General features: G+C 44.5%; 1 protein-coding gene across 1 annotated transcript in view; it reads left to right on the forward strand.

Annotated features, from left to right (window-relative positions):
* The window catches only part of LOC147712229 (scavenger receptor cysteine-rich domain-containing protein DMBT1-like), a 1,653,398-nt gene that overhangs the window by 1,472,188 nt on the left and 158,646 nt on the right, over positions 1 to 22,564 (forward strand). Inside the window, exons 28-31 of the mRNA XM_086919604.1 lie at positions 2,191 to 2,220; positions 11,718 to 11,750; positions 18,783 to 18,815; positions 22,448 to 22,480. Of these exons, the coding sequence (XP_086775730.1) occupies positions 2,191 to 2,220; positions 11,718 to 11,750; positions 18,783 to 18,815; positions 22,448 to 22,480 (129 nt within the window). The remainder of the gene's footprint in view (positions 1 to 2,190; positions 2,221 to 11,717; positions 11,751 to 18,782; positions 18,816 to 22,447; positions 22,481 to 22,564) is intronic.

Consider the following 22,564-nt stretch of genomic DNA (forward strand, 5'->3'; position numbering starts at 1 on the left):
TCATTAAAAAAAACCAGATTAAATAAAGACAAAGGGGGTAGGGATTTTGATAAATACTAAACAATATTCTTGATCCGACAAGGAGCCTGGTACTTCTCATCTGAGCAAAACAATTCTCTGATTTGGCTACCTAAAGGAGTAGATCTTCTCCAACCCCTCTCCTTATAGCCATGCATACAATAACATTACTTCATCCTAGCTGATTATACTACTAGCATATTAGTTAACACTATGTTCGCCATTTTAAAACCCGATAAAAAAACATACAACATTTCCAAATCTACATTTGCTTCTCTATGGTCCCCGGCTTCCAGTGGTGACTCAATGGGGGTCCTCAAGAGTCAAAAGTTTGGGAACCACTGCTGTAGATCCATCAGGAAAAGGGAATGTTTCCCAGCACAGCTGTATGGAGGAGCGGCGTGGGGGTGTCTAGAGGTATAAATCAAATCGTTCGGGAATCTGTTTACTATGAAGGTTGATCTGGTGCTCGTTAGATCCTGACAGCGCGCAGCATCTATCGACCCCGCTGCGTGAGAGGACCACACTCACCCTTACGCAATAGGGTCGAAATGTCGACGCCCCTAAATAGGCTACACCCTACATCTGACCCCTACACCTGGTAGGATACTGTTTTGAACTTCAGCTACAACAGTCTAGGACCATTTTATTTCTGTACTGACTGATACTCAGGTCCTTTTGACTTTATAGGGTAACCCCATTTGTGATAATGGCAAAGTGAGTCAATGCAGCGACTTGTGATGCGTTGCCTCACTCCACATCTACAAGGCCATGAAAAGCCACGCAAGGTGACTTTATGTGGCCTTGTAGATATGTCTAAGCCTTGTGCACCACCGGAACATCACAAAAAGTGATGTTCTGGTGTAGCACAGGGCTTGCAAATAAGCCCCAGAGTCTGCACCAGAAAATGATTAAGATGCAGCTGAATGAAAATGTAATTTCCTGGTTCATGAAGTTAAATTGCCTCTGCTCCTTAGCTATTTCCCGTGGCAAAAGATTATTACTGATAAGGCTATGGTTGGTGTTAGACCTGACATCTTCCGTGTGGCATTCGCTCAAACTTTTTGCTTTAAACCCCTCCTTTGTATTGTTTTTATTTCTGTTGGCTTTCTAACTCTGTGCACTTTATCACTGCTAACCAGTGCCAAAGTGCATGTGCTCTCTCCTTCAAACATGGTAAAATTGGAAAACACCTAATAGTCACATTTAATTTACTTGTAAGTCTCTATTAAATGATGCTACCTGTATCCACGGCCTGCAATTTAACTGCTACCAGTGGGCCTTCAACACTCTGTGTGCCATCCACTAAAGTAGCTTTTTTTGCATGTCTCAGGTATGTCACTGTAGCCTGTAGTGCACCTATAAACTGCCTTTTCGACCTGGCAAAGTAACCATTTTGCCAGGCGTAAACCTTTCTTTTTAATAATTATAAGTCACCCCGAAGCTAGGCCCTAAAGACTCATAGGACAGGGTGCATTGTATCAAAAAAGTAGGATGTGTCTACTAGCGCTTTACATGTCCTGTTAGTGAAAAACTCCTTACATCATTCTTCACTGTTGTGATTCCTATGTCTTTCATTGACTAACACTGGTTTAACTTGGTAAATTTGATAAGTGTTAACTTTCGATGGGGAGCAGATTATGTTGTTTCTGCACATATGCACTGTCATTTCAAATCCTCTTTAATGGTAAAGTCAGATTTCAACTTAGAATTTTAATAATGCCACTTTAAAAAGCAGGTGTTTCTTTGTCTCAACCATTTGTGCCTTCTGCCAGTGTCCTGTGTCACATAACTGTATGGCTCTGCTGCTTGGATTTGTGGATTAGTCTTGGATCTGTTTTGCTACACAAAGCATCAACATGAATGTCTGCTTAGAAGCTGTTAAATGACCTATGATTCAGTGTCAGTGATGAGAGCACCTTCTTGCTGGCGCTGTCTCGGGACCCGCAAGGCCCTTTCTGTATCTTGGTGATGCATCTGATGGTCGTGGTGTCCCCGCAGGCAGTTGATGGGCTGTTGGTGGCAGTAGAGTATGTGTGTGCAATGGGGCCTGCAGTATGGGATTTGGCCAGCGGTAAGCGTAAGAAACAGTAATGACTACATCACAGTTTTCGAACGTGGATAAGGCTTTCGCATACGTAAACATTCATATTTTGTTTTTTTCCTTTACAGCTTCTACGGGCACTCTGGGGGCTTCCACAGGTAGGCATATTGCAGTCTGCTGGTATTACCCACTACTGAGAGGCGCACAGCACTCTTTTGTTATGGGGGTAGAGAGTCCATGCAGCACTGCACCCTTCAATATAAGAGACAGTCAGGGCCATAACTCTACACTCGTAGATTCAAGAGGTAGACAGATCATGTACTTTTGCATCTGCTGGTATTCAACAATATGTAACTCTGCACTCTGTGATATGCAACAAGTAGACAGGTCCAGTTATACTGCACCCTCTGACATGCAAGAGTCAGACAGACCCTGTACTGCTGTACCATCTGACACGTAACAGGCAGACAGGCCCCATAACACTGCACCCTCTGACACGCAACAGGTAGACAGACCCTGTAACTCTGCACTCTGATTCACAACAGGGAGACAGGTCTTGTTACGCTGCACCTTCTAATATGCAACTGGTGGACCGCCCTGTAACACAGCACCCTCTAATATTGAACAGGCAAAGAGACTGCATAATGCTCCATCCTGTGATATTCAACAGGCAGAAAGGCCCTTTAGCCCTGCATCCACTGATATGCGACAACAACAACGCTCCTCCCTTAATACCTAATCTCCAACTCTCCTCATTTCCACATTCCACCACCACCCCTATTTCCATAACTCTCTCCCCCCTCCACAACCCTTTTCCGTCCACCGGAGAAATTCACACCGACAAGTGAACTCTAGCGAATCGTAAAAAAGCCCCCAACCCATGCATATCCCACTCACTCTCGACTACCTCTGTCCTAGCCACTCAAACCTAACACACTGCCATCATAGTCATCGAACACCCCAGCAATACTATCCCCATCCCGCTCTGCTCGCCAGTCCTACCTCCCCCCTCTTACCAATCTGAACTAGACTCACTCAAAACCCATACTAACCTCACTTCCCAGAACCTGCAAAACTTTATCCTAGAAATCAAAAACTTCTTACAACTCGCAGAAAACTCTCTCTCCCTAAACTCAATCATCTTCAAAACTCTCTAGCTGGAGCCAACAACGTGATAAATACCATCCCACTGCCTCCGACTAATCGACATTTACAAACAGTCAAACTCCTCAACTATCTAACCATCTTTGAAATCCAAACCTTACTACCTTTCAACAAAACTCCTACTTGCCACTTCACAAATAAGGAAGAATGTTCTATTCTCGCTGTCCCCATCAACCCAAACAGAACATCCCAACTGAATCACAGAATGATGAACCTGAATAAACTTCAAACAATTACCCGTACCTCCGAAAATCATGAATCTTCTTTAGAAAATACCTCAATTAGATCTCCTGTCTCCCTCTAAACTGCCAATTAGCCCTAAAATACGTATCTGACATTGCTGAGGTTTGGCAAGTTATGGGTGGTATTGTGCTCTACATAAAAACAACTGCAGAGAAGCAGAACTATCTTTGCAGAGCAATGAAGGGCTGCAATTGACAAAGGATGAGAGAAGGGTAGCCATAAAGGAGTTCAGAAACGGGGAATGGGCTGCTGAGTGAGCTAGAAACTGAAGGGAATAGGGAACATAAGGTATGAGGACCATATAGATACAGACACATTAGGTATTGGAGGTGCTGATACATGAGTTAGGTTATCAAGTATTGAGTGAAAAGTAAAGTTTTCAGTTTCCTACTAAATTAAAGAAGTAAAAGAAAGTTTCTTGACACCCTTGTTCTACGGGAAGAGCTTGCCAAAGTGTTGAGCATATTTCAAAGAATTGGCATAGGGTAGCACAGCAATTAATTTTGCTGTGCTGCCTTACACAAATTCCACAGGGCAGGAATGCACTGTATTTACAAGATACAGTGCATTCCTGTCCTTTCAGCAGACACCGGCGCTCAATTAGCAGCTGTGCACCAACCCAGGCAGTTTTCCTCTATGGTGCAAGGATGTATGTCTTGTTGGCATGATTGTTTTTAAGCGGGGAGGGACCACTTCATGCACAAAAACAATCATTAGAGGTGTTTTCCTCTTTCCATGTGTGCTGAAGAATGCAGTGCACATGTACACAGGAAATAAAACGATGAGAAGTTATGTTATAACTCCTCATACCTCTCTTTGGGAGGCTCATGATTTTAATGCATTCCCAGATTTACATCATGTTGTAAATCCGGGAATGTGTCAAAACCTATGGCTATTCCATGGGAACACCCACTGCAACACCCATGTCATAACTCCCAGATGCAAAGTGAGGCAATGTGGCAACTTGTGCTGGGTTGCCTCACTTCACATCTACAAGGCCATGAAAAGCTACACAAGGTGACTTTAGGTCGCACAGGGCATGTCAATAAGCCCCAGAGTCTGCTCTAGAAAATGATTAAGATGCAGCTGAATACAAATTGAATTACCTGGTCAATAAACTTAAATTGCCTCTGCTCCTTAACTATTTCTTGTGGTCAAAGATTATCTCTGATAAGGATATGTTTGGTGTTAGCCTTGACATCTTCCGTGTGGCATTCTCTCAAACTTTTTACTTTAAACCACTCCTTTTTTGTTGGTTTTATTTCTCTTTGCTTTACAACGCTATGCACTTTACCTCTGCTAACCAGTGCTAAACTGCATGTGCTCTTGCCTTCAATTATTGTAAAATTGGACAACACCTAATGGCCACATTTCATCTACTTGTAACTCTCTATTAAATGATACTACCTGTAACCAGGGCTTGCAAATGAAATGCTACCAGTGGGCCTGCAGCATTCTTTGTGCCACCCACTAAAGTAGCTTTTTTTTATAACCAATTTTTATTGATTTTAGGTTGCAACAAAGATAACAGCACCATTAAGGAGTAAAATGTGAAAGACAAGGCGTACATAAGGACGATATCGGCATACCCTCTCCAGTTACGGACAGTACATAAGTTCCCTTTAGTCTTCCATCACTCCGACCCATTTGCCCCACATTCGACGAAACGTCTTGGGACAACCTCAGGCCACATATAGAGGCCGTTCCTGTGCGTCACACCAGTCCACTCCCCTGCGCCAGCGCACCAACGTAGGCGCAGTAGTGTTCAGCCAGTGAGCTGCAATGTCGCTCTTGGCTACCACCTGCACTGTATTAGGAGAGAGCTTCTCAGCCCTGGCGCCATCCATCTTCTCAGTTATGCCCTGAATTACGTGCATAGGGTCAAGAGGGACCTCCCAGCCCAGGACCTCAGTGAGCTCTCCGGTCATGGATTCTCAAAACCTATGAATCGCAGGACAAAGCTATATCATATGATAAAAATCTGCCTGGGGGTGAGGGTAGCGGGGCCAGGAAGCATTAGACCGAAGCCCTGCACGGTGGAGGGGCAGTGGTGTAAGACTGGGAATGTGTAAGCAGTATATTTGGACTAGCCGAAGACTTGCTGACACAATTGTTTTGGTAGCTATTAAGGCTTCCCTCTAGTCAGCGTCCTCCATGACCCCAAGCAAACTCTCCCGCTAGTCCCTGAGTAGAGATAGTGAGCTGGGGGTGTTGTTTGTAAGAGAGCAATAAATGCGGGAGAAACCTCCCTTCCCCAGGTTGCCAGTCATGACCTGAGCTTCGGGTGGGCTATATTCAGGTAAGGAAGTGCCCTTTGATATATAAGAGTGGAGGGCATGGCGTAGCTGCAGATATCTAAAGAACTGAGAAGAGTGGAGGGAGTACCGGGCTGTAAGTCCTGGAAGGAGCGTTGATGGGCACCACTCCAGACATCACCCAGTAGGGAAATCCCAATGAGATCCCAGGGTCGGAATCCCGAAAGAGAAGCAACCTCCGGAAATTTGGTGCCGCACCACAAGGGGGTATACTGTGTCCATTTGCCCGACCAGCGAGTATGGCGCAAGAGTACTCCGCGTGTGACCTCAGGGAGATCTTGGGAAACAGCGTTTCGTTACAGCATCCCCTTGATATTAGAGAAACATAGGGTGTGCAGTTCCAGACAGTACGTCGCGTCGGACCAGCCACCATGAAACCAGCCGTGCACAGTAAGGAACCAAGTCGCTAAATGATAAAGATATAGGCTTGTCATCCCAAACCCCCATCAAAGGGCAGGATCCGGCATTGGGCCAGGGCCAACCTGGGCCTCCGCCCTCCCCATCAAAACTTGTTGGCCAAACTGTCCATCGCACGAAATCAAGATCTGGAGTAAGTGAGGTGCGTATTCTGGACCACGTATAGAAATCTGGGTAAAATCATAATTTTAAATAGAGCTATTCTGCCCAGAGTGTTCAGTGGTAGCGTTCGCCATTTAAGGAGGTCAGCACTGACTCGCTTAACCAGCGGGGTCATATTAAGTGACTAGGATAGGTCAGGGAGAAGGACCACCCAGATCCCTAAGTACTTGAAGGACTGTCGCGAAGAGGGGTAGTCAACTGCCTTCTAAGCAATCTCGTGAAAGGTGAAGGGGAACCAGAACAGACTTGTTCAGGTTTAACCGTAGACCCGAGGTGCGCTCAAGGAGGTCCAAGGTCCGGAGGCATAGGAGGCCCGATTGAGCAGGGTCCGCCAAAAAGAGCAGCACATCCTCCACATAGAGCGCGAGCTTGTCCTCAAAGCCGGGCCATTTCGACCGGTGAGAGAGCAGTCCGAACGAATAAGGCAAGCATGGGGGTCCATTGCCAAAGCAAATAGAAGTGGTGAGTGGGGGCACCCCTGCCTCGTGCCCCTTCTAATAGGAAAGGGATGGGAGCAAGCTCCATTGACGAGGACCTGCGCCTCATCCTCACCAGGTTGCGGAAAGGGCTTCCTAAGAACATCTGTTCCAAGTAACCCCAATCTACTGAATCAAAGGCCTTCTCAAAGTCTATGAGAAGGAGAGACAAATAGGGGGACAGCAGGTGCCGAATTGCGTGGGCAAGTTGAAGGCGACTGAGGCAATGACTGGTCCCTCAGAAAGGCATAAAGTCGCATTGGTCTGGATGAACCAGACTGGCCAAGTGCAGTAATATGCGGTTGGCCAGGACAGAGGCGAAGATCTTAAGCTCAGTGTTAATAAGGGAGATGGGACCGTAGTACGAGTAGCAGTTCGAAGGGGGCTGAGACTTAGGGATCACTACAATGGTGGCTAAGTCTGTCTCTGGATGGAAGGAACCCCAATCCACAGCTTCACGGTACTTCACCAATAGAAGCTAAACCAGGGTGTCCCGGTAGGATGCATAAAACTCCTGGGGGAGCCCGTCTGGTCTGGGTGTCTTACCGGCCGCCATGCACGATATGACATCCAGAACCTCTGCGGGGTGATCAGGAGATCCAGCGCCTCCGCCTCAGATTCACTAAGGCGTGGAAGGGGGAACCGTTCACATCGGAGGGGCTCCCGGAGCAAAAGGCTAGGTGTCCGTGCCAAATAGAGAGTGGCATAGTAAGCAGCGAAGCATTGGGCCACTGCCATCGGGGCACGGTGGACTTCACCGCCTTTGTAGATCACCTCTGGTATTATAGATTGGCCATAGGGTCGGGGCCTGGCAATGGAGGAGCTTCCCGTTTTTATCTCCCCAGCCATATATGCCGGCTACAGAAGATCGCAAAAGCAATTTGGCAGCCTCCAGAGAGGTCTGTCTGATTTCATCTCTTAAAAAACGAAAGCCTCTTGTCCTGAGCCCTGGTTCTGTCCTCAGGGGGCAGTGTCTCAAGCTGGGTGGCCTGCGCCTTCAAAAGTGTGAGCTGGGAATCACGTGCCGGTTGGGTAAATTTGAGTTGGCCTTTGGCAAAGCCCCGAATGGTGGCCTTTCCGGCCTCCCAGATGGTATGAGAGGAGGATACTGAGCCTTGGTTATTGGTGAATTAGAGGCAAAGCTCAGCACCTACTTGCTCTTTGAACCCTTCATCCTGGAGAAACCAGTTTGGGCGCGAGGACGAGGGAGAGAGCCTATCTGCAGCCTCATCGGAGAACGGGAGCTCACAATGGGCTCCGGCGCACGTCCGGCATGGAACCGCCCAGAGGGATGCTGCAACAGATGGAGTCACCACTGCCCGAGATGGCAGTCGAAGTACCCCCGACACCCCACTGGAGCACCAAGGGGGCTTCAGCCTCGGGCCGGACCGCCTCAGTACGTAATCGTATCCAAGGGTCAAGCAGGGCATGGGGTACCCTCATTATAGGGCCACAGGTCTTCTCAGTGGTGGGGGGGGAGCCACACCAGTAAACAGGCCACCCCACCGCCTGATCAACAGCCAAATTTCCCCCACTCAACAAGGCACAGCCACAGGGCAGCCGCAACAGGCAGGCACCTCAACTCCTCACCTCCACAGTAGGCGTCACTAGGTCGTGGGCCTCCTAGACTCACAGATAGGCCTACGGAGGATGCGGGCTCACACGGGCTCCCGCACCCATCTAGCGGGCCGGGTGAGGCCGAAAGGCACACAGTTCCTGCAGCCATCCTGCAGACCGCCTCCTCGGCAGACTCATAGGGCAGGGTGCATTTTATTACAAAAGTAGTAGGTGTCTAGCTAACGTTTTACAAGTCCTGGCAGTGAAAAACTACTAAAGTAGTTTTTTCATTGTTGTAAAGCCTATCTCTCTCATTGACTATCACTGGTTTACCTTATGATATTTTAAAAAGGATAACATGTGATGAGGAAAGGATCCAGATATGTTGTTTACACTCAAATGCTTTGTCATTTAAAATCTTTTTTAAGGATAAAGTCAGTTTTCAAGTTGAATTTCTGATAATACAACTTTTAGAAAGTCGGCCTTTCCTTGTCCCAACCACCTGTGTCTTCTGCCAGTATCCTGGGTCACATGACTGAATGGCTCTGCTGATGGGAGTTGCTGGGTCTTCCAGACTTCATTCTCCTTAGATTTGTGTATTAGAGAAAAACATAAAGGTGGAGTTAGGTGGCAAGATGATTGAGGAGGGGCTGTACCCCGCTCCACCTACACTTGAAACGGCTTTGCATCATGCACACAGAGGAACCTGTCACCTTCAGACAATTTGAAGCCTTGACAAGGAAGATGAAAGAACTGTCCAGCACCAGATGTGTGGGGAAGGACAAGGATACACTCACACAAAGGCAGACACCAGTTATATATATTTATTATCGGGAGAAACTAATAAGGAAGAGTTTTCTATTCTCCCAGTCCCCATGAACCCAAACAGAACATCCCAACTGAATCACTGAATGATAAACCCAAATAACCTTCAAACAATAACCACTACCTCCGAAAACCACGAGCCTTCTTCAGAGAATGCCTCACACAAGATCTCCTCCCTCCTACTCATCTGCTGCTCAGTCCTAAAAACACGCCTCTGACATGGGGATGTATGACGGTACCACGTGCACTTTTACAACGCGTACCGTTACTACGCTACTTTTACCACGCAAGTCGTTACAACGACTTGCGTGGAGGGGCGCTGGATAGTAAATTATTTAATTTACTATTCCAACTCCAGTCCCCGTGGACTCTAGGGAAAGGAGTTGGATAGTAAATTAAAGTATTTACTATCCTGGAGCGCCCCCCAGCGCATTTCGTTGTAACGACCTGCGTGGTAAAAGTAGCGTGGTAACGGTACCGCGTTGTAAAAAATGCGTGGTAACCGTTGTATACCCTGACATGGCTGACCTCATTCTAAACCTAAAAATGGGCATAACCATCCTCTCGGAAACTTGGCTCATTGAATCATCCTCTTCATGCCTAGATCTTCCAATACCCCCAAATTACAACATCATAAGACAAGACAGACCTAAAAAAAAGGGCGGAGGCATCACCTGCGTACATCGATCAGACATCACCATCTCGAAATTTCACTCCGAACCCCAGGATTCTTGTGAATACCTACGGATTTCCGTAAAATTCTCAGATAACCACTCCCAACAACTCCATATACTCTACCATCCTCCAGGTAAGAATGAAGTATTCACAGACCAAGGCACCACCTTTTATAACTCCAGAGGGAAAATGGATCCCAAGGATTGTTTCATCTTAAGGAAGTGAGGAGTGGTTCTATCATTAGGAGAAACAGGAGAAGGGACTATAGGCATCCTTTTCGCGTATCAAGTTTGAAATTAAAAGGGTTGGAAAAAGAGCCATTAACTTTAACATTTGTGTCCTATTTTTCAACAGAAAATTAAAGTGAAATAATAGGCATTGTGTAAAAGTACGAAGTGGTCTGAAACCAAGTTAAGAAAGTGCATGATTTGCTTTCATGCAGGGAATTCTCTCAAATTTCTTTTTCGCCCATTTGTGTTGCGATGTCTGTTTCCTTTTTTATATCATTCTGTATAAAAGTGGTGCATAAAACAAAACATATTAAACAGAAAGAATGAGTGAGTGGCAATGGCAATGTCTTATTGCGACTCATAATTCCTTTTTTAAATTCCATAATAAGCAGGAGCAGAAAGTTCTAAACAAAGTATGCTCTGAGGAGAAGACTTATTGACTAGAGTGCAGCGGGTGGGGTGGCAGCTAGTGCGCCCGATCACTGGAGGCCCTCACCTCAACCCCATGCCCTCAGTGAAGCACCTGCTGCCATATTTAGGGATTGTTACTGGCCTATCAGGGTTTTGTTTGCCCACAGTGCATCAGTTGCTGCAGCAGACATATGTTCTGCAAAGCTGAAATTGAAATGTGCCTGATACACAAGAAATATTCCATCTGTGCACAAGGGACCTTTTTCTCCGCTCTTTCTCAAGTCCACTTACGTGGAGATCCCATGCAGATCAACCACCCACAGTTGTCCCACCATAAACAGAGTGGGAATTCACTGCTCTGACCTGGCCGTCAGATGCAGGCGGATGCCAAGTCACAGGTTTCTGCCGGTGAAGCCTGCTGAGACTGCCATCAGAAACCTCTCAGTCCCCCCTCTTCCAACGGGACACTAGGACTGCAGGTTGGCGGGGCAGAAGTTCCACAAGTTTTTGTCAGAGCTCTCACGCTTACTCTTTAAAGCAGGGCAGGGGTTCTCAATCCCAATGGAATTTTATGGAATTTTATGGCCCCTCACTGCCAATTCTCAGGGGAAGTGTATACCCGCTAAAACTAATGAAAATGTCAGGTCACTGCTGTCTCAGAGGCAGGACAGCTCCTCTTTGCCTTGAGGGTCCTTTTGATCCTCCTTCGAAAAAAAAGCATGCTGATAAGGAAAAGTCGCAAAGTATCATGCATAAACTCTGCATTATGAAGATTCTCTGGAGAGAACCTGATATGCTTTCACCCACAGCAATCTTTCCCTCAAATGTACCACAAACCCCACGTCGCAGATGCAGTGACATAACACGACCACTTAAAGTTCATGTAAACATCAGAACACCTTTAATGGGAAAGAAGATGTAACGGTCTACTTTGCCTTTTTCTATTTAAGGTCAAGTTGCAGCCTATCAGTTTGAGTTCTCAGGTGGAGCACATGGCAGTAGTTGAAAGCCTTTGGGAGCAGTAGATAGGCTGACCCATGGCTGGAGTGCACTGTATTTAGAGCCAGTATTCCGAGAGAGGGGTTGGCAAGTCCTGGGAGAGGATTAATAAACATGAACACGCTAAATGATGACTTGTGATCATTTTAAACGTAAACCTGTTATTTTGTGCTTTTTACAGGTACAACCCCCTATTATACTACACCAGAGCGAAGTAGGTAGAACTGCAGTTTTGTTTGTTTTCTGTCCCTATTGCTGACATGAATTACATACTTTCATCTTCCCTTACATCTACACCACTGTATTGCAGCAGGAGTCGCTGTGATCTGAAGTACCTTCTGAAATGATCAACTGTTTATTTATGTGATTCATTTTGATTTCTTCGGTAGTTTCATTCCCACCAAACAAGAGTGCTATTGTGCTTTCCATAAATACAACTGCAGAGAAGCAGAATTCTTTTTGCAAAGCAATGAAGAGCTGCAATTGACAAAGTAGGAGAGAAGGGTAGCCATGAAGAAGTTAAGAAACGGGTAACAAGATGCTGAGTGATCTAGAAACGGAAGCGCATGGGGAAAATAAGCTATTAGAACCATATGGATACTGACAGATTAGGTATGGGTTGAAGGTGCTGATACATGAGTTAGATTTTCACTTATTGAATGAAAAGAAAAGTTTTCAGTTTTGTACCGAATGAAAGAATGAAAGGACATTTTCTTGACACCCAGGTTCTCTGGGAAGAGCTTGCCAAAGTGTTGAGGAGGAAATTTACAAAGTATTGGCGAAGGGCAGCACAGCAATTCAATTTGCTGCGCTGCCCTACGCCACTTCAAGAGGGCAGGAATTCACAGTATTTACAAGATATGGTGCATTGCTGTCCTTTCAGCCAGCACTGGCGCACAATTAGCAGTCGTGCACCAACACAGTCACTCTTGCACCATGGTACAAGGGTGTATGTGTTTTTGGCATGATTGTTTTTGTGCAGGGACGGACACCTTCATGCACAGACACATTAATTTGAGGTGTTTTCCTTTTTCGATGTGTGCTGAAGAGTGCAGTGCACATGGAAAGAGCAAAAACTAGGAGAAATCCTGTTATTACTACTCATTACACCACCACTGGGAAAGTACATGGTTTTAATGCATACCCAGATTTACGCCAACATATGGTCATTGCATGGTAATACCCACTGCAACTCCCATGGCATGCCTCCCCGATGCAGTGTGAGGCAACGCAGCGACTTGTGCTGCGTTGCCTCACTCCACAGCTAAAAGGTCATGGTAAGCCAAACAGGGTGGCTTTACGTGGCCATGTCGATGTGGCTAAGCCCCATACACCACCGGAACATAACCAAAAAGTGACAATACGGTGGAGCACAGGGCTTGCAAATAAGTCCCTGAGTATGCACCAGAAAATGAATAATATTCAGCTGAATGAAAGTTGAATTTCCTGGTTCCTAAACTTAAATTGCGTCTGCTCCTTAGCTATTTTCTGTAGCCAAAGATTTTCACTGATTAGGCTATGGTAGGTGTTAGACCTGACATAGTTTGTGTGACATTCTTCGAAACATTTTGCCTTAATCCTCTCCTTTTTCCAGTGCTAAAGTGCATGTGCATCTTTCCTTCAAACATGGTAAAATTGGACAACACCTAATCACATTTAATTTACTTGTAAGTCCCTAATAAATGATACTACCTATATCCAGGGCCTGTAAATTAAATGCTACCAGAGGGCCTCCAACACTCTTTGTATCACCCACTAAAGGAAGTGAAATTGAAATTTGAAATCAAAATTATTTATTTATTGTTCAGTTAGATAAAACCCACTAAAGTATCTTTTTATACATGTATCAGGTCTCTCACTGTAGCCTGTAGTGCAGCTATAAACCGCCTTTTTGACCTGGTAAAGTAAACCTTTTGCCAGGCCTAAACCTTTCTTTTTAACAATTATAAGTCACCTCTAAGCTAGGCCCTAAAGACTCAAAGGGCAGGGTGCATTTCATAAAAAATAGGAGGTGTCTAGCTAACGTTTTACATGTCCTGGCAGTGAAAAACTACTAAAGTAGTTTTTTCATCGTTGTGAAGACTATCTCTCTCATTGACAATTACTTGTTTACCTTATGATATTATAAAAGTGATAACCTGTGAAGGGGTGTAGGTCCGGATATGTTGTTTACACTCAAATGATTTTGTCATTTAAAATCTTTTTTAAGGGTAGAGTCACTTTTCAAGTTGAAATTCCAATAATGCAACTTTTAGAAAGTTGGCATTTCCTTGTCCCAACCACCTGTGCCTTCTGTCAGTATCTGGGGTCACATGACTGAATGGCTCTGCTGCTGGTATTTGCTGGGTCTTCCAGACTACATTCTCCTTAGATTTGTGTATTAGAAAAAAACATAAAGGTGGAGTTAGGTGGCAAGATGATTGGGAAGGGGCTGTTCCTAGCTCCACCTACACTTGAAATGGCTTTGCTGTAGTGAAGTTCCTATTTTTCCCAATAGGCCCTGCGCATTGGATTACCATAAACAGTAGTATCGACGTAGAAGTGAGGATCTTCCAGGCCTCCACTGACTATGCTAAACTTAATTGGGTTTGTTACCAACTAGCTCAGAGGTCACTGGAAACATTCTTGTCTGAATAGGAAGTGATCAGCTTCCCTGGTACAGACAAGAAGGGATTCAGTTTTCCAACAACCGTGCAACATGACAACTTTGCTCCTCAAATAAGAGTCAATCTCTAGGGTCGTGTGAAACAATAGACAGTTATTTTACTCAGTCAGTGGTTGTGCAGTTTACTTTCACAATATGTAGAGAATAGAGAGACAGGCGTTGTCAATAAAGGGTAACATTTATTGAACAGTCTTTCTTCTCGTACAAGAGAAATGAATTGCCACAATTGCAAGACTTGTTATTATAAAAAGTACGTACAGTAAGATGAGTATTGCGAAAGAATACTGTAAAAGCATTGATATGGTTTCTTAGCCATACAATGGTTTAAAATGAATAGAACATATATAAATTCATATATACATTAGGCTAAAATACTCAACTGGTGCTTCTAACTACGCCTACCCCAGTGTACCTGACCTAAGCCTAATACTTGGGAGGGGAGTAAGTAAGTAGCTTTAAGTTAAGTTGGTTTTGCCAAGGTTTGCTTCAAGAATTCTCTCTAAGGGTTTAGTCAACACTATACCTCTGGAATAGAATGATGGAGGTCTGGTATCTCCTTCAGGGGGTCGATATCCCAGTCACCCGCAAGGGTAGCCTGGAAACGCCCGAGCTGGATTTCTCTGCAGGAGAAAAGACAGCGTCTCTCTCAGCGCGTCGAGGAGGAGGAGGAGGGGTAGCGTCCGCGGGCAGCTTGCATCTGCTGGGCTCTTGCAGGGGGACGGCTGTTCAGCTCCTAAGTTCACCACACCATCGTTCGCTCGTTAGCAGCGATAGCAGTAGCGATAGCAGCTATGGTATCATCAGCATAACAGCAGCAACTTCAGCAACGAGACAGCGTTTGCTTAAGGCAACGTTGGTAATATTTATACCTGAGAGGTGCCTTGTTTGACGTAAGTTTTTGGACATAAGACGTCAATAAAGATGTCACTAGGAAGTGATCGTCTATCAGTGCTCATTAGAGTTCTATTACTAATCAAAACATAGCAAGCGGGGATTTCCAGGTTGCTGAGTTTTTATCTTGTTGAAGAACTCGGAGTGTTAATCTAGGAATCTTAGATAGTAACTTCTGCTATGTCATTGCACTAATTGGTTGCAAAGGAAGTGGCAGAGAAAGTGATTCTGAAATGTGGCTCTGTTCGTGTGAGGCCAGAGACGATTTTCTGAATATTGCATTTGATAGGTTATGCCAATATATGGAATAAATGGATTTATAGCCAAATAGGGGCATAAGGTCACAGTATCGATCAGGGTCCTAGATTAGAACGCTACATTGCCTCATGCACATGCAGAGGAACCTGTCACCCTCAGACAATTTGAAGCCTTGTCAAGGAAGATGAAAGAACTGTCCAGCACCAGATGTGTGGGGAAGGACAAGGATACACTCACACAAAGGCAGACACCAGTTATATATATTTAATATTGGGAGAAACTCTTAGAACACTCCTGGATCTGTGGAAGTTACAGAAGAAGAACTGCCCTGCTGCCAGAGGACTGCCCTTCTACTCAAAAGACTGCCTTGCTACCTGAGAAGGAAGTCTCACATGCTTACCAGTCTGAGCTAGACTCACTCAAAACCCATACTAACCTCTATTCCCAGAACCTACAAAACATTATCGTAGAAATCAGAAACATCTTACAACTCGCAGGAAACTCTCTCTCTAAACTCACTTGTCTTCAAAACTCTCTAGCTGCAGCCATCAACGTGATAAACACTATCCCACTGCCTCTGACTAATCAACATTTACGTACACTCAAACTCCCCAACTTCCTAATGGACTTGGAATTCCAAACCTTACTACCTCTCTACGAAACTCCTAATTGCCCCATCACAAATAAGGAAGAATTTTCTATTCTCCCAGTCCCCATGAACCCAAACAGAACATCCCAACTGAATCACTGAATGATAAACCCAAATAACCTTCAAACAATACCCACTACTCTCCGAAAATCACGAGCCTTCTTCAGTGAATGCCTCACACAAGATCTCCTCCCTCCTACTCATCTGCCGCTCAGTCCTAAAACACGCCTCTGACATCGCTGACCTCATTCTAAACCTAAAAATCGACATAACCATTCTCACGGAAACTTGGCTCATTGAATCATCCTCTCCATGCCTAGACCTTCCAATCCCCCCAAATTACAACACCATAAGACAAGACAGACCTCATAAAAAGGGCGGAGGCATGCCCTGCATACATCGATCCGACATCACCATCTCGAAATTTCACTCCAAACTCCTGGATTCTTGTGAATACCTAGAGATTTCTGTAAAATCCTCAGATAACCACTCCCAACAACTCCATATACTCTACCATCCTCTAGGTAAGAATGGAGTATTCACAGACCAAGGCACCACCTTTTATAACTTCAGAGGGAAAGGGATCCCCAGGATGTTATTGTTTCATCCTAAGGAAGTGAGGAGTGGTTCTATCATTAGGAGAAACAGGAGAAGGGACTATAGGTATCCTTTTCGCGTATCAAGTTTGAAATTAAAGGGGAAGGTAAGTGAGCCATTAACTTTAACTGATGCTTGAGGATTTGAGTATAAGGCCGTTGTAAGTCTGATGAAATCTTCACCTAGGTCAAAATTATGGAGGGTTGCTTTCAGAAAGGTCAAAGGTAGTCTATCAAGGAATCTCTCATGAAGATAACTTTGCTTTTAGAGTGTTGATCGCAGCACAGAAATTAATTCTAAGGCTTTGGAAAGTAGAACCTTGGTTGAACAAACAGGCCAATCTAGTATCTACGGGAGACCCTTACCATTGGTTAACTTTCCATCAATTTGGGTATATATTGAACTGTTTTGAAGAATTCTATAAAATGAAGTAGGATTATCTTTTCTGCTCTTGCTCTCTTACTCCACTTTGTTTTGTGAAGTAATTTTCTTTTGATGTATGCATGTTGGGTGGCTCTTTTAGTTACTTTTTTAAAATCCTTTTTGAAAACGAAACATTTATTTGACGTTCTCAATGCATACTGTGTCATTTCTATACATATTTATTTGGCACTTCTATTAACTTATTCTCACATGCTGATGAGAATGTGGTTGTCTTTGATGGAATACATTTGATGGTCCAAACTCAATTAATGTTCTTAGCACATTTGTGTCCTATTTTTCAACAGAAAAGTAAGGTGAACTAATAGGCATTGTGTAAAAGTACAAAGTGATTTGAAACCAAGATAATAAAGTGCATGATTTGATTTCATGCAGGGAATTCTCTCAAATTTCATTTTCGCCCATTTGTGTTGCGATGTCTGTTTCCTATTTAATATCATTCTGTATATCAGTGGTGCATAAAACAAAACATATTAAACAGAAAGAATGAGTGAGTGGCAATGGCAATGTCTTATTGCGACTCATAATTCCTTTCTTACATTCCATAATAAGCAGATGCATTAAGTCCTAAACAGAGTCCGCTCCGAGGGGAAGACTCTGCGTATTCACTAGAGTGCAGCGGGTGGGGTGGCTGCCAGTGCGCCCGATCACTGGCGGTCCTCACCTCAACCCCATGCCCTCAGTGGAGCACCTGCTGCCATATTTAGGGATTGTTACTGGCCTCTCAGGGTTTTGTTTGCCCACAGTGCATCCGTTGCTGCCGCAGACATATGTTCTGCAAAGCTGAAATTGAAGTGCCTGATTCACAAGAAATATTCCATCTGTGCACAAGGGAGCTTTTTCTCCGCTCTTTCTCAAGTCCACTTATGTGGCGGTCCCATGCAGATAAATCCCCCACAGTTGTCCCACTTTAAACACAGTGGGAATTCACTGCTCTGTCCTGGCCGTCAGGTGCAGGCGGCTGCCAAGTCACAGGTTTCTGCCGATGAAGCCAGCTTAGACTGCCATCAGACACCCCTCAGTCCCCACTCTACCAACGGGACACTAGGACTGCAAGTTGGCGGGGCAGAAGTCCCTCAAGTTTTTGTCAGAGCTCTCGCGCTTACTCTTTAAAGCAGGGCAGGGGTTCTCAATCCCAATGGCATTTTTTGGCCCCTCTCTGCCAATTCTCAGGGGAAGTGTATACCCGCTAAAACCAATGAAAATGTCAGGTCACTGCTGTCTCAGAGGCAGAACATCTCCTCTTTGCATTAAGGGTCCTTTTGATCCTCTTTTGAAGCAAAAGGATACTGATAAGGAATGTCGCAAAGTATCATGCATAAACTCTGCATTATGAAGATTCTCTGGAGAGAACCTGATATGCTTTCACCCACAGCAATCTTTCCCTCAAATGTACCACAAACCCCACGTCCCAGAAGCAGGGGCATAACACGACCACTTAAAGTTCATGTAAACATCAGAATACCTTTAATGGGAAAGAAGATGTAAGGGTCTACTTTGCCTTTTTCGATTTAAGGTCAAGATGCAGCCTATCAGTTTGAGTTCTCAGGTGGAGCACATGGCAGTAGTTGAAAGCCTTTGGGAGCAATAGATAAGCTGACCCATGGCTGGAGTGCACTGTATTTAGAGCCAGTATTCCCAGAGAGGGGTTGACAAGTCCTGGCAGAGGATTAATAAACATGAACACGCTAAATTATGACTCGTGATCATTTTAAAGTAAACCTGTTATTTTGTGCTTTTTACAGGTACAACCCCCTATTATACCACACCAGAGGGCGGTAGGTAGAACTGTATTTTTGTTTGTTTTCTGTCCCTATTGCTGACATGAATTACATACTTTCATCTTCCCTTAAACTTACACCACTGTATTGCAGCTGGAGTCGCTGTCATCTGAAGTACCTTCTGAAATGTTCAACTGTTTATTTATGTGAATCATTTTGATTTCTTCTGTAGTTTCATTCCCACCAAACAAGAGTGCTGTTGTGCTTTCCATAAATACAACTGTAGAGAAACAGAATTCTCTTTGCAAAGCAATGAAGAGCTGCAATTGACAAAGGTGGAGAGAAGGGTAGCCATAAAGGAGTTCAGAAACGAGTAACAAGATGCTGAGTGATCTAGAAACGGAAGCGCATGGGGAAAATAAGCTATTAGAACCATATGGATACTGACACATTAGGTATGGGTTGAAGGTGCTGATACATGAGTTAGATTTTCACTTATTGAATGAAAAGAAAAGTTTTCAGTTTTGTACCGAATGAAAGAATGAAAGGACATTTTCTTGACACCCACGTTCTATGGGAAGAGCTGGCCAAAGTGTTCAGGGGAAAATTTACAAAGAATTTGGCGAAGTGCAGCACAGAAATTAATTTTGCTGTGCTGCCCTACGCCAATTTAAGAGGGCAGGAATTCAGCGTATTTACAAGATATGGTGCATTGCTGTCCTTTCAGCCAGCATCGGTGCACAATTAGCAGTCGTGCACCAACACAGTCACTCTTGCACCATGGTACAAGGGTGTATGTGTTTTTGGCATGATTGTTTTTGTGCTAGAAGGGACACCTTCATGCACAAAAACAATAATTGGAGGTGTTTTCCCCTTTCGATGTGTGCTGAAGAGCGCAGCACACATGAAAAGAGTAAAAAACTAGGAGAAATCCTGTTATTACTACTCATTACGCCACCACTGGGAAAGTACATGGTTTTAATGCATACCCAGATTTACGCCATGTTGTAAATTTGGGAATGTTTCAAAACCTATGGGCGTTGCATGGTAACACCCACTGCAACTCCCATGGCATGCCTCCCCGATGCAGTGTGAGGCAACGCAGTGACTTGTGCAGCGTTGCCTCACTCCAAAGCTAAAAGGCCATGGTAAGCCACATAGGGTGGCTTTACGTGGCCATGTCGATGTGGCTAAGCCCCATACACAACCGGAACATCACAAAAAGTGACAATTCGGTAGAGCACAGGGCTTGCAAATAAGTCCCTGAGTGTGCACCAGAAAATGAATAATATTCAGCTGAATGAAAGTTGAATTTCCTGGTTCCTAAACTTAAATTGATTCTGCTCCTTAGTTATTTTCTGTAGCCAAAGATTTTCATTGATTATGCTATGGTAGGTGTTAGACCTGACATCGTTCGTGCGACATTCTTTAAAACGTTTTGCGTTAATCCTCTTCTTTTTCCACTGCTAAAGTGCATGTGCATCTCTCCTTCAAACATGGTAAAATTGGACAACACCTAATCGTCACATTTAATTTACTTGTAAGTCCCTAATAAATAATACTACCTGTATCCAGGGCCTGTAAATTAAATGCTATCAGAGGGCCTGAAAAACTCTTTGTGCCACCAACTAATGTAATTGAAATTGAAATTAACTAAAGTAGCTATTTATACATGTATCAGGTCTCTCAATGTAGCCTGTAGTGCAGCTATAAATTGCCTTTTTGACCTGGTAAAGTAAACCTTTTGCCAGGCCTAAACCTTTCATAATTATAGGTCACCCCTACGCTAGGCCCTAAAGACTCATAGGGCAGGGTGCATTGCATTAAAAACGTAGGAGGTGTCTAGCTAACGTTTTACATGTCCTGGCAGTGAAAAACAACTAAGGTTCTTTTTTCATTGTTGTAAAGCCTATCTCTCTCATTGACTATCACTGGTTTACCTTATGATATTTAGAAAGTGATAACCTGTGATGGGGAGCAGAACCAGATATGATGTTTACACTTAAATGCTTTGTCATTCAAAATCTTTTTTAAGGGTAAAGTCAGTTTTATAGTTGAAATTCTGATCATGCAACTTTTAGAAAGTCGTCCTTTCCTTGTCCCAACCACCTGTGCATTCTGCAAGTATCCTGGGTCACATGACTGAATGGCTCTGCTGCAGGCATTTGCTGAGTCTTCCAGACTACATTCTCCTTAGATTTGTGTATTAAAAAAAAACATAAAGGTGAAAAGATGATTGGGGAGGGGCTGTACCCATCTCCACCTACACTTGAAACGGCTTTGCCTCATGCACACACAGAGGAACCTGTCACCCTCAGACAATTTGAAGCCTTGACAAGGAAGATGAAAGAACTGTCCAGCACCAGATGTGTGGGGAAGTACAAGGATACACTCACACAAACAAAACATATTAAACAGAAATAATGAGTGAGTGGCAATGGCAATGTCTTATTGCGACTCATAATTCCTTTCTTACATTCCATAATAAGCAGGAGCATTAAGTACTAAACAGAGTCTGCTCTGAGGAGAAGACTCAGCGTATTGACTAGAGTGCAGCGGGTGGGGTGGCTGCAGGCGCCCGCTCACTGGAGGCCCTCACCTCAGCTCCATGCCCTCAGTGAATCACCTGCTGCCATATTTAGGGATTGTTACTGGCCTGTCAGGGTTTTGTTTGCCCACAGTGCATCTGTTGCTGCAGCAGACATATGTTCTGCAAAGCTGAAATTGAAATGTGCCTGATACACAAGAAATATTCCATCTGTGCACAAGGGACCTTTTTCTCCGCTCTTTCGCAAGTCCACTTACGTGGAGGTCCCATGCAGATAAATCCCCCACAGTTGTCCCACCTTAAACAGAGTGGGAATTCACTGCTATGACCTGGCCGTCAGGTGCAGGCGGCTGCCAAGTCACAGGTTTCTGCCGGTGAAGCCAACTGAGACTGCCATCAGACACCGCTCAGTCCCCCCTCTTCCAACGGGACACTAGGACTGCAGGTTAGCGGGGCAGAAGTAACACAAATTTTTGTCAGAGCTCTCGCGCTTAGTCTTTAACACAGGGCAGGGGTTTTCAATCCCAATGGCATTTTATGGCCCCTCTCTGCCAATTCTAAGGGGAAGTGTATACCCGCTAAAACCAATGAAAATGTCAGGTCACTGCTGTCACAGAGGCAGTACATCCGCTCTTTTGCCTTAAGGGTCCTTTTGATCCTTCTTCGAAAAAAAAGCATACTGATAAGGAAAAGTCGCAAAGTATCATGCATAAACTCTGCATTATGAAGATTCTCTTGAGAGAACCTGATATGCTTTCACCCACAGCAATCTTTCCCTCAAATGTACCACAAACTGCACGTCCCAGAAGCAGTTATATAACACGACCACTTAATGTTCATGTAAACATCAGAATTCCTTTAATGGGAAAGAAGATAGAAAGGTCTACTTTGCCCTTTTCTATTTAAGGTAGGCCATGATGCAGCCTATCAGTTTGAGATCTCAGGTAGAGCACATGGCAGTAGTTGAAAGCCTTTGGGAGCAGTAGATAGGCTGACCCATGGCTGGAGTGCACTGTATTTAGAGCCAGTATTCCCAGAGAGGGGTTGGCAAGTCATGGGAGAGGATTAATAAACATGAACATGCTAAATGATGACTTGTGATCATTTTACACGTAAACCTGTTATTTTGTGCTTTTTACAGGTACACCCCTCTATTATACCACACCAGAGAGCGGTAGGTAGAACTGCAGTTTTGTTTGTTTTCTGTCCCTATTGCTGACATGATTTACATACTTTCATCTTCCCTTACATTTACACC

Source organism: Lissotriton vulgaris, chromosome 5 (genome assembly GCF_964263255.1).
Source record: "Lissotriton vulgaris chromosome 5, aLisVul1.2, whole genome shotgun sequence".
Classification (NCBI taxonomy): domain Eukaryota; kingdom Metazoa; phylum Chordata; class Amphibia; order Caudata; family Salamandridae; genus Lissotriton; species Lissotriton vulgaris.